The sequence below is a fragment of the Carlito syrichta genome, unplaced genomic scaffold (genome assembly GCF_000164805.1).
Source record: "Carlito syrichta isolate Samal-C Ts95f unplaced genomic scaffold, Tarsius_syrichta-2.0.1 Scaffold115602, whole genome shotgun sequence".
Lineage (NCBI taxonomy): Eukaryota > Metazoa > Chordata > Mammalia > Primates > Tarsiidae > Carlito > Carlito syrichta.
The window spans coordinates 257516-270383 of NW_007059698.1; the positions used below are offsets into that span (position 1 = coordinate 257516).

The 12868-nt window shown below is 40.0% G+C and overlaps 1 protein-coding gene across 2 annotated transcripts in view; it reads right to left on the reverse strand.

Annotated features, from left to right (window-relative positions):
- The window catches only part of GEMIN5 (gem nuclear organelle associated protein 5), a 51702-nt gene that overhangs the window by 33132 nt on the left and 5702 nt on the right, over positions 1–12868 (reverse strand). The window contains exons 4-11 of one of the 2 annotated variants that reach the window (XM_008072747.2): positions 11894–12045; positions 11563–11679; positions 10084–10216; positions 9140–9305; positions 8067–8279; positions 6710–6795; positions 2542–2624; positions 355–491 (exon numbers count right to left, since the gene is read on the reverse strand). In XM_008072747.2, coding sequence (XP_008070938.1) covers positions 355–491; positions 2542–2624; positions 6710–6795; positions 8067–8279; positions 9140–9305; positions 10084–10216; positions 11563–11679; positions 11894–12045 — 1087 coding nt within the window. Of the gene's footprint in view, positions 1–354; positions 492–2541; positions 2625–6709; positions 6796–8066; positions 8280–9139; positions 9306–10083; positions 10217–11562; positions 11683–11893; positions 12046–12868 lie in introns of both variants that reach the window. The other variant, XM_008072739.2, reaches the window with a different exon arrangement.

Sequence of the window (12868 nt, forward strand, 5' to 3'; positions counted from 1 at the left end):
GGGCGACAGAGTGAGACTCCAACTCAAAAAATAAAAAATAAAAAAATAAAAAAAAATAAATGGTTGGTCTGAAAAGGATGCTTTGTATACAAGATCTGAAAGTTTATAAGAAATCACAATGACATTTTTTGGGGGGGTAGTTCTTTGTTTCGCTTTGTTTGTGGGTTATAAATGTTATAACCCACCAATTCACTCACAGTCTTATTACAAGAATATCTTATAAAACTTCTAAGAAATCTGACCTAGCATGATAGCTCTCTCTAGTAATGGCATTTATTATGCAAGATGGGGGACCCATGGGAACCTGTGATGTAGAAAGAGCAAGAAAAGACTTTAGGACCCACAAGAACTCACTTTGATTGAGTTGGTGTCTCGGATGAGTTTGTTGATGTCAAAGGCTTCTCCACTAAGCTTCCAGGGGTTATGCTGAAAGACAATGCCTTCGCCTCCACAGCTGTATAAAGTAAGGGAAGGTCTGTCTCCTTCTCCTCCTATATAAGAAAAAAAAGCATAGGTTTGTACTTCATCAGCTTAATTATTTGTTGCTATGGCATGACCACATCATACTCTTAAGTTCCTTTTTTTTTGAGTTGGAGTCTTACTCTGTAAGCCCAGGCTGCAGTGCAACGGTACACTCACGGCCAGCCCAGTGTTGACCTGCTGGGCTCTGGCAATCCTTTGGCCTCAGTCTTCCTAGTAGCTAGAACTACAGGTACGTGCTACCACACCTGGCTAATTTTTTGATTTATTGTAGAGACGAGGTCTCGCTAAGTTGCCCAGACTGGTCTCGAACCTGCAGGCTCAGGTAATCCACTCACCTCCGCCTCCCAAAGTGTTGGGATGACAGGCTGAGCCGCAGAGCCTGGCCTCTAAGTCACTTTTAAAAGAATCACATATTTGAAACAGTCAAATACATCAGAGTAAAGTCATTATTTTTCTATCTGAACACAGGTGTTGGGAAAAGTAAAAAAAGTAGATCACTGTAATTCTCTTATGTTAATATATATGATACAACATATTTGCTTTAAACATTCTTCTGGTATTATGTTTACCATTGCTGTGGTAAAAAGAGCTTTATGATATAGTGCCCAAATGCAGCTGCAAGTGTTTTGCCCAAGGCTGAGATCAGAAAATAACATACATGTTCTCAAAGCAAAACTCCTGAAAGTTTATTTTTTTTTCAGAAATGGGTTTTCTATCTTTGAGCATTTAAATATGTGGAGCTGCAGGACCTCCTGACTAACTACAAGGAGCTGTACTCAAGGCTGGGATTTCCTTAGTATTATAGCAATCCTTTTGCCAACTTTTAAGAAGCAAACAGTGGTTCCAGAGGGTTTCTGACTTTCACTGCTGCTAGATCACAAATCAAGGATCCGATAAACATTTGTTGAGTGAACTATAAATTCCAATGCTGCTTGGGTTCTGGTAATTTATACTACTTCTTCTCTCTATGTAATGCAATTCCTACAGGAATTTACAGATGCTTCATAATAGATGGTTAAGTAAAGTTCATCAGAGACATTTTTTCTTTTGAGTCAGGGTTTCACTGTCGCTTAGACTGGAGTGCAATAGCACCATCAGGGCTCACTGCAGCCTTGAACTCTTCTGGGCTCAAGCCACTCTTCTGCCTCAACCTCCTGAGTAGCTGGGACTACAGTTGTGAACAACCGTACCTCACTGAGCTTTAAAAAAATTTTTAGGGCCGGGCTCAGTGGCTCAGCCTATAATCTCAGCACTTTGGGAGGCCGAGGCGAGTGGATTGTTTGAGCCTGCGGGTTCAAGACCAGACCGGGCAACTTGGCAAGATCTCGTCTCTATAATAAAAATAAAAAAAAAAATAGCAAGTCATGGTAGCACAGGCTTGCAGTTCAAGCTACTTGGAAGGTTAAGATGGAAGGATCGCCAGAGCCCAGCAGGTCAATACTGGGGTGGCTGTGAGTATGCCACAGCACTCCAGCCTGGGTGACAAAGTGAAATTCCAACTCAAAAAATATATATATATTTTTAGTAGAGACAAAGTCTTGCTATGTTGCCTGGGTTGGTCATGAAACTCCTGGGCTCAAGCAATCCTCTCGCCTTGGTCTCCCAAAGTGCTGGGATTACAGGTGTAAGCCACCATGCCTGGCCATTTCAGAAATTCTAAGTTTGTTTTAACTGTGAGTGAATACGGATGATCATTATTTCATTAATATACTGAAATAACATTCTAATTCTGATAAAACTATGTAGGTTTTAGTGAAGAATAGTAGACTAGGTTTCAGAACAGCGCAAGACAACTATATGTACCATGAAACATTTCAGTTTAAAGAAAAGAAACAATGCCTTAGTTAAGAGTTTAGGAAGCTTATTACAGGTAAATGGTTTCTCCCAGCAATTCTGATGTGTCACCTGCCACCACTGTCCTTGTGAACTCCTGGAAACACAGCAGTTCATATCAATAGTCACTGCACTAGAACATTTATGATTATTTCCATCTTCAGTATCTAGGATTAAACTGAAAGAGAATACTCTCTATTTGTTTAGAATGGCCCAGACACTTACCAAATGACATGGGGGGTAGTGGTGGTCCCCAGGTTAAAGTGTATACAGTCTTCTTATGATATGTGCTAGAAATCTGTGGAGGCCTTTTGGAAGGGCAGAGAGAACAAACAGAAAGAGTTAAACAAAGAGGCATACTGAAAAACAAGTCATTTTTTTCTAATAGGTCCTTATTATAAACTTAGTTGCTGATATTGGAGAAAAATAATCTAACAGTATCCTTTACCAAAATAGTTGACTATAAAAAAGCAAGCAAGCCGGGCTCGGTAGCTCAGCCTGTAATCCCACGCTTTGGGAGGCTGAGGTGAGTGGATTGCCTGAGCCCGCGGGTTCGAGACCCGCCTGGGCAACTTGGCGAGACCTCATCTCTACAATAAATCAAAAATCAGCCAGGTGTGGTAGCGCGTGCCTGTAATTCCAGCTACTTGGAAGGCTGAGGCGGAAGGATCGCCGGAGCCCAGCAGGTCGAGGCTATGGTGGCCAGGAGCAGTCACTGCACTCTACTCTGGATGACAGAGTGAGACTCCGACTCAAAAAAAAAAAAAGTAAGCAGTTAAATAACAAACCATATAATAGCGATGACCAAAATGATTAATACCAGACATGCTTCAGTCAGAAAAAAAAAGCTACTCTCACCCATCCTGCCAGAACGTTTATTATCATCATCCAAATGAATTCACCTTATAGTCAAGTAAAAAGTTAGAAGTCATTTTAGATTTCTTTTGCGCCATTGACATCACTTCCTTAAACTGAGACAAGATTTTAGAGTAGACAGATTTTTTGCTACTCACTGTCTTTTAAAGAAGTCTTGTTTTCTAAGGTTATTGTGGTAATGTCAGTAAAGAATGCTTGGCTTTGTAGGAAAAAAAGGGCAGCTTTGTTACAACTTTTAATATAAATTATAATCACTATATGATTTTAGAATTCCATAACCTATGAATGACTTATTTACTTCCATTATCTGACAAATTTATAGTGATCATTCTAGTAAATGAACCAAAATTTCTTTGGCTAAAAGAAATAAGCAGTTCTGCCTGAGCATATTGGCTCACACCTGCAATCCCACAACTTTGGGAATCCAAGGTGAGAGGACTGCTTAATCTCAGGAGCTCAAGAACAGCCTGGGCAATATAGCGAGACCTCGTCTCTACAAAAAAGTAAAAAACTTAGCTGGTTGTGGTGGTGTGTGCCTGTAGTTCCAGCTATTCAAGAGGATGAGGTGGAAGGATTGCCTGAGCCCAGGAGGTGAGCACTGTGGTGAGCTATGATTGTGCCACTGCACTCCAGCCCGGGCTACAGAGCGAGACTCCAATAAAAAAAAGAGAGAGAGAGAGAGAGAGAGAGAGAGAGAGAGAGAGAGAGAGAGAGAGAGAGAAAGAAAGAAGAAAGAAAAGAAATAAACAGTTCTTTCTGGTTGAATGCCCAACAAATCTCGATACCAATATCCACCCCTCCCCATCATGGCTTTTGTACTGTTAAGTCTGAACATTCAGCTTATAATAACCAGGACATTTTAACAGAATTAGCACTCATGACAATATACAGCTATTTATGTATTTTAAATAGGTCTTCAAAGTTGTATATAAATATTTGAAATAATATTTTGAGAATTAAATGAGTTACACACGAGTACTTGAACTGTATCTAAAGAGGGGAGAGCTCTACAATGTAATAAGTGATTCTCATTAAGAAATGAATGATCTGCCGGGCTTGGTGGCTCAGCCTGTAATCCTGCACCTTTGGGAGGCTGAGGTGAGTGGACTGCTTAAGCCTGCGGGTTCGAGACCTGCCTGGGCAGCGAGACCTCATCTCTACAATAAATCAAAAAATCTGCCGGGCGTGGTAGCGCATGCCTGTAATTCCGGCTACTTGGAAGGCTGAGGCGGAAGGATCGCCGGAGCCTAGCAGGCGAGGCTGCGGTGGCCGGGAGCGGCCACTGCACTCCAGCCTGGGTGACAGAGTGAGACTCCAACTCAAAAAAAAAAAAGAAACGAATGATCTCAGATAGAAGTGGGCAAACCTTTTCTGTAAATATTTCAGGCTCTGTGAGCCATGTGGTCTCTGCCATGACTCCACTGTGTTTGGGAGTATGAATGCAGCCATAGACAGAACGTAAAAAACTAGTGTGGCTGTGTTCCAATAAAAACTTTTTTTCTTGAGTCAGCATCTCACTCTGTCACCCAGGCTGGAGAACAGTGGCATGTTCATAGCCATCACAGCTTCAACCTGCTGAGCCTCAGGCAATTTTTCTACCTCACCCTTCCAAGTAGCTGGAACTGTAAGCATGTGCCACCACATCCAACAATTTTTTTTGATTTATTGTAAAGACAAGGTCTCGCCATGTTGCTCTTGCTGATCTTAAAGCCCAGGGCTCAGGCAATCCTCTCACCTCAGCCTCCCAAAGTGCTGGTATTACAGATGTGAGCCACTGCACCTGGCTTATTTCAATAAAACTTTATTAATGGACAATGAAATCTGAACTTTATTAATCTTCGTGTCATAAAAGTCTTTTGATTTTTCTCCTCAACCACTTAAGATATTATTTAAAATGTAAACAAACTAAAATAATTGTTAATTAATTAAAAAAATTTTTTTGAGTTGGAGTCTCACCCAGGCTGGAGTGTAGTGGCATGCTCAAGCCTACTATAGCCTCGACCTGCTGGGCTCAGGTGATCCTTCTTACTCAGAGCCTTCCAAGTAGTTGGAACTACAGGCATGTACCACCAAGCTCGGCTAGTTTTCTGTGATTTATTGTAGAGACAAGGTCTCACCAAGTTGTCCAGGCTGGTCTTGAACCCCCGGGCTCAGGCAATCCACTCGCCTCGGTCTCCCAAAGTGCTGGGATTATAGGTATGCGCCACCTCACCCGGGCTTTTCTTTTTTTTTTTTTTAAAGTTGGAGGTCTCACTCTGTCACCCAGGCTGGAGTGCAGTGGCATGCTCATGACTCACTGCAGCTTCAATCTGCTCAACCGATCCTCCTGCCTCAGCCTCCTGAATAGCTGGGACTACAAGCATATGCCACCATTTTGGCTAATTTTTTGTACAGACCAAGTCTTGCTATGTTGCCTAGGTTGTGCTTGAACTCCTGGGCTCAAGACATCTCCTCGGACTCCCTAAGGGCTGGGATTAGAGGTGTGAGCCACTGCACCCAACCCTAAATTATTTTTTAAATACTAAGACTTGGAACTCTGGTGTGTATTTTCCACTTATACACAACACTTTGGACTTGCCACTGTTCATGTGCTCATGGGTAATGATGACTGTAATGGACAGTGTAGCTCTAGACATAACTCCCAGTTTTCAGATAATATGGGGAATAGTGATAAGTGAGACTCCAACTCAAAAAAAAAAAAAAAAAAAAGAAATGAATGATCTAAGATAGAAGTGGGCAAATCTTTTCTGTAAATATTTCAGGCTTTGTGAGCCATGTGGTCTCTGCCATGACTCCACTGTGTTTGATGAGTCCAAAACATGGAATAGTCTACTAAACAACTTATCTAGAAACTTCAAACTGAAAAGGCTATGTTACTGAAAGGAAAGTGGGACATTATAGTAGATATAACAAAATGATAAAGACTATAATGAAATGCAATGTATGAACTCTAAACTGAAAAAAACATTTTTGGCTAAAATAAGGAAATTTGTATGAGACCATACTACAGTATTACTGTTAATTTTCTTAAGTGTGATTAGGTTACTATGGTTATACAGGAGAATGCCTTTACTCTTAGAATTACAAGGGAGAAGTGTCATGAGATACGCAACTTTGTTTCATATGTGTCAGGTAAAACACTTGCAAAGGGAAACATATACACAGATAAAACAAGAATGGCAAAATGTTAACAACTGGTAAATCTAAACAGAAAGTAGATAGACAGATGTTCTTTGTACTAGCCTTTCCACTTTCACGTATATCTGAAAACGTCTGTAAAAACAAAAGCAGAGTTTATTTCAGGGGTTCCCAAAAGATCAAATGGGCGGAATCACTACCATCTGAAAATACTTTTAAAGTGTAAAACTGTGAGTTTTCAACTTCAGTCTCAGAGCCACAGTCTTACATTTAAAAGGCTTCCTAAGTACTTCTGATGTACATCCAGGTTTGTGAACTCAGAATGAAAACCATCACAGATTTTGGCCAGGGAACTCAGCGAAAGGCACCTCTTTCTTACTTGTTGGAGTAGGTGTCATACAGGCCCACTTTTCCATCATCAGTTCCAAAAGCTAAGCAACCTTCCTTGGCTGGGTGCCAGCACAGCTACAGAAAAAGAGTTCCCAAGGGAGAATATGTAAGAGAACGCACATATCATTAAAGGAATCTTTACATTATCTTTTACGTGTTCAAATGGAACACTTTCTTGCTCTTGATTTCTTCTAGCTTTCATTAAGTAACAAAGTAGTATTAAAAGCAAAGTTAAAGTCACTTGTAATCTCACCATCTGAAAGAACCGACTGCCAATTTTGTATCTCTCTTTCCAAATATTTTCATGAATAAACTCAGATACACACAATTAAAAAAAAAAACCAAAACAACAAATTCAAACATTTAAATGATGTACATGATATACTCTAGATTTTGAGTAAAAGATTTCAGAACAATTTAGAAAACATGACTCCAGTAATTAACAAAATTTGGAAAGACGTATCGCACGCTGTCAACAGGGTGTTTCCTGGGCTATAGAAGTAGAGGACTGGAGGGTAGGGAAAGAATGTTTGCTTTCTATACTTCAGTATTTTTGGCTTTCTTTTAACCATAAAAATATATTGCTTTTAGGTTAAAAGCCACAGTAGAGGTATCACTCTAGAGAAAAGCAAACAAAAGATTATACACAGTTTTATAACCTGCATTCCATGCTTTATAATTTACATTTTTCATGAATCATTTATAATATCTTTCCACATCAAAGATGCATATACATCGTCATTTTTAACAGTTTGAGCCATTCCATGTGATTACATAACTTAATATATCTTTTTTGGTGAGTTGGAGTCTCACTCTGTCACCCAGACTGGAGTGCAGTGGCCGCTCCCGGCCACCGCAGCTCCACCTGCTGGGCTCCGGCGATCCTTCCGCCTCAGCCTTCAAGTAGCTGGAACTACAGGCGCGCGTTACCACGCCCGGCTAATTTTTTGATTTATTGTAGAGCTGAGGTCTCGCCTGCCCAGGTGGGTCTTGGACCCGTGGGCTCAGGCAATTCACTCACCTCAGCCTCCCAAAGGCGGGGGATTACAGGCTGAGCCACCGAGCCCGGCTAACTTAATATATCTTTTATGAATATACAATCAGGTTATTTCTAATTTCTTACTATTAGAAAATACAGTGAGGTAAACAAAACCATAATAAACATCCACTCTAAATTTGGGGGAAAATGGGTTTGGTTTGACTGTCCTTCTGCTTTCCTAGTTTCAAATATCATTGAAAACATCTTTAAGTCCCAATAGAGTTCATTTAAATGAATAGGTATTTTCTAAAACAGAATTATTTATTTGAGCAAAAGTTCAAAACAAGCTCAAAGAAAACATCCTTACCGCTGTAACCTTGGACTTGACACCCTGCCAGAAATTTTTCACATCATAATTGTTCTTTATGGAGAGTGTGTTCCATACACGGATCATGCCATCCCCAACGCCTATGGCCAAACAGCCTGTGTCCACGGGAGAAAAAGCCAAGCTGTAGGCAAATCCACCAAGGGAAGGCAGGGTCCAGCAGCACTCCAGGGTGGCCACGTCCCAGCACTTTACCTGAAAAGATTAAGAGTCATGGCTTAAATATAAAAAAAGGGGAGAAAAACAGGAAAAATAATCCAATATTTCGAATGAGATAGGCTCAAAGAGTGGATAAGGATAATACATAAGTCTTCTAGTAGAAACTGAAATAAAACACCCCTTACAAAAAAAATCAGCAATAAATTATGTATTTCAAAAGGAGTTTAGAATATTGTTCCCAGAGATGTCATGTGATTTCAGGGTCACACAATTAATAAATCAGAACCCATACCTCCTGTCTTCCAGAGTTCAGTGGTCTTTCTCCCTATTACAGCACTGGTAAACTTCATTTGGCAAACTCTAAGGATGAAGATGGCCTCAGCACAGTAGAAAAATCGAAAAACTGCCATCTCAAAAAGCAATCATCTTATCATACCCAGGGAAGGAGTGACAAGTTTTAATCAGCACTTTTTTAACAGAGGGGCTTGGGAGAAAACAAAGTCTATCAAATAAGCGTAGCTTAATTGCAAAACAGGAAGGCTGCAGGTTGCTAAGTAAAGCCCATTCTCTCTCGGGAGGATTTCATCAAGTGCAGATGACTGCTATCTAAACTGCAGATGAGGATAAATCGCAGCATGAGGACCTCACACGTCCTTCCCTGAACACACCTACTCTTGTTTATTATGTTTGCTTTAACAAAACAGCATCTTCGTGGTTCTTATCATTTCCCCTTCCTTTGTACTGTTGATACATTTAGTGCTGATCAGCAATAGTCACTTTGAAATTGGAGCCAGGGTAGGGTGTGAAGACTGATGGTGGTTTGAAAAAGCTCTCTCATCCCACCCAAGTTGTAAATCACTGCTCTGTAATACTGAATGCAAATAAAAAGTTCTCACATCTCTATCCATTGATGTGGAAAGTAGCAACTGTTTGTCATCCTCAGTTTGCAAAGGACATAAATTAAACACAATTCTTGAATGATTCTGCCCTTCTGATGAAGCGCTGAAGAGAGTGTATTTCCGTCTCCAAGACTGGGTGAGGTCCCACAGTAGAAGTTCGCCTCTGTGAAGGAAAAAACATAAGCATTGGTTCTTTCACAAGCAATCTGCAAACAAGTGATTGAGTTAGAGAATCTGAGCTCACAGTTACAAAACAATTTCTGTTAATTGTTCCTTCATGAGAGAAGAATACTTTAAAATATGCACAAAGTATCTCTGGGAAAGCACACCTGGGAAGACAGAGATGGGAAAGATAATTATATACTTTCATTCTTTTTGAATCATGCGAATGTACTGGGCCTTTTAAACAGATTTCTGTTACCGTTTTAATTATCAAATGCCCCCAAAGCTTTAAGACATATCTCTTTTTTGGGGTAGAACAGGGAGTGAAGCCACAGCTAACATTTTGGGGGATTTCTATGTGCTGTATGATTGAATTTAAAAGGAGGGAAATTGTCTGCTAAATTCATTTCAGTTCCAACAATTGGTCAATAAATTGTGTTCGCTGAACAGCTATAACCTCCCTAACAGATAATAAATAATATACCTAGCTCCTCTTTCTACATATCAAATGAAATCAGAAACGGGTCTTGTTCATGTACACAAAGCAGGTAAGTAACAAACTGACTCTGAAATTTAGTTCTGCCTGACTTTAGAGTTCACCCTCTTAACCTCCAGACTATACTTATTCAGTTGCATTATTCTTCCATTTCAAATGGCCCATCATAATACAAGCCTCAGCCATTCCTTTCTCCATCTTTCATGTCTATGAGAAGCCTAGGAATCTCTGAGGCCAAATGGAAAACAAAACAGCAGAGAAAGTATGATCAAAAAAGACTTACCCAAAAGAGCTGGATACCAGCTGGGTTGCCTGATTACTAGGCCAATGAAGTGTCAACCAAAGGCGCTCTTTAACAGTGGGGTCTATACCCACTCCTCTTCTCTTCAGAAAGGGCAATTTTAAAATCATCACTCCTGCAGATTGAAAGAAGATCAATGGGCACTCAAGACAGTGAAACTACATGCATGAAGTCATCAGCAGTTCACAACACACTGTGGTTTACATATTTGTTTGGATACTTAGAATTCAGATCACATCCTCCCATAGAAACATCATTATAAATAGTGATTAATACTAATCTAGCTACATTTAGGTCAACAAGATTTCATAGGCTGTCTTGGCCACCTAAACACATTAAAATATTTTTTATCTGGCAAAATGAATTCCCAACTAGAACTGAGAACCCAGGTGGTAACACAGTTGAGTTGTATACGCAAAAGTAGTAACACAATTCCAAAGTTGGAAAGACAGCTATATTATTCACAGTAGGCAAAACATGGAAGCAACCCAAGCGCCCATCAATGGATGAGTGGATAAGCGTACTGTGGCCCAAACACACAGTGATATATTATTCAGCCTTAGAAAGGAAGGAAATCTGGCATATGCTACAATACTGATAAACCTTGAAGACATCATAGTAAGTGAAATAATCTAAGCACAAGGCATATACTGCATGGTTTCACTTAGATGAGGTTCTCAAGAGTAGTCAAAATGAGAGACAGAAAGTAGAATGATGGCTGTCAGGGTCCGGAGGGCAGGCAAATAGAGAGCTATTGTTTAATGGGTATGAAGTTTCAGTTTTACACCATAAGAGCTCTGGAGATGGATGGTGGTGATAGTTGCATGGCATTATGAATGTATTTAACACTACTAAATAAAGTGGAGAAAGAAGAAAAGCTCACTCTAAAGAGAAAGGGGAGATTTTTACTATTAAAGTAATATTCATTCTGCCTGGAGTGTCTCTCAATTTATAAACTTAAATGTAAAAATGCAAAAGTTCTTTTCAAAGAGAAGTTTGTGAAAGCTAAATGACTAAGGGCCTCCACAATTTCAATAAACTGAGCTTTTATATTTAAGCACACTTCTAGGCTGGGTGTATATTATTTATTCTGCATTCGTGCATTAAAAGCTCTAACTCTAGAGAGCTTTTCTATCCCTCTGATACAGGCCTTGTCATGTTCTAATATTCCTGGTCTTACAACAAACACCTGGCTTTCTATGCTAAGCAGCGACTCTTCTATAAAGCAGGGGTTCTTGCTCTCTGGAATGTAGCAGAAACGTTCATCTCTAACTTTTAAAGTCAACTGTTCAGAGCAAAGTTTTAGCCCAGGTTCAACTGGGAAAGCAGATTTTTGGAGAGAAAAGTAAAGAGCTGCTTTTAGGCAGATGACACACCCTCAGGACAGTAAGACACAAGAAAAAATCATCAGTTTCTACTGGATCAACACAGGTTATATCACAAAGAAAACATCGATCTTACCTCGGCCTCTAGAGCAGCTCCAGATTCGAATGGTTTGATCTTTGCTTCCAGTGGCTAAGTAGCAGCCTTTTGTTACTAGAGTTTGTGCTATAATTTTCCCATTGGGAATTTCAGGTTCTTCTAGGAGAAAGATTATAATTTTGTTTTTTAATTTGCATTAAACATGTATTTATCAAAGAAAAATTAGTGTGTAAAGGTTCCCAAAACTTATCTCTTTCATAGGTCTGATCTATAAAATCTAAAGTTTTAAGTGTAATTCAAATGATACAATTCTACCCACTTCGTTCTTCAGGTCTAAAGAGTACTGGACATTCCCTTAAATCATCTCTACCTGAGTTTTCCTCTTGATTTATGGATAAACAATCTTCACCAGGCAGGGGACACCAGGCTATGGAGTGGATTTCATCATCATGGCCGCGAAGCCTGTGAATAACTTCTCCTTTCTTACTGATGTCAATTATAACCACTATGCCATCCTTGTAGCTAAAAAATAAGTTAGAAATATTACTTAAAAATGAAGACAGAGTAGTTCCTCTGGTATATGTTTTGGCTTAGGAATTACCACCGTGTATTCCTAAAAGTTAGGTGTATATAGGGTGCAGAACAAGGGGAGAAGACAAGAAATAATTTTGTTTTGCCCTTTTCCTAAAGTGCTCACCTCATGCTCCCTGGTTTTGTTAAAACCTTTCTCTATGGTCAAACTCCTGGCATGAAGTAACACTGTGTATGTTGCCGGTACACAGCTCAAGTAGTGGAGTATGCTTTTGTTCTTAGGAACTTAGAGACTAGTTTTTTTTTTTTTTTTTTTTGAGTTGGAGTCTCACTCTGTTGCCCAGGTTGCAGTACAGCGGCACGTTCACAACCACCACAGACCCAACCTGCTGGGCTCAGGTGATCCTTCCACCTCAGCCTTCTAAGAAGCTGGAGCTATAGGTGTGTGCCACCCTGCCTAGCTAATTTTTTAATTTATTGTAGAGATGAAGTCTCACCAAGTTGCCCAGGCTGGTCTTGAACCTGTGGGCTCAGGCAACCCTCTCGCTTCCATCTCCCAAAGTGCTGGGATTACAAGTGTGAGCCACTGCACCTGGCTGAGACTAGTTCTTACAGGGGTCTAGCAACTCTTCTAATTATAGATAATTCTGTCCTAGTGCTCTGAAACAAATCTCCTCTTTACCAGCAATACTACTTTTCTAACTGGGAGCTTAACAAAAGCTGCAGAACTCCAGACCTGTATATTCCAAGGCTGCCCTTTGATGAGTTCAGAAGAAAGCAAGAAATTCTAACGGCTGTTTTTTTTTTTTTTTTT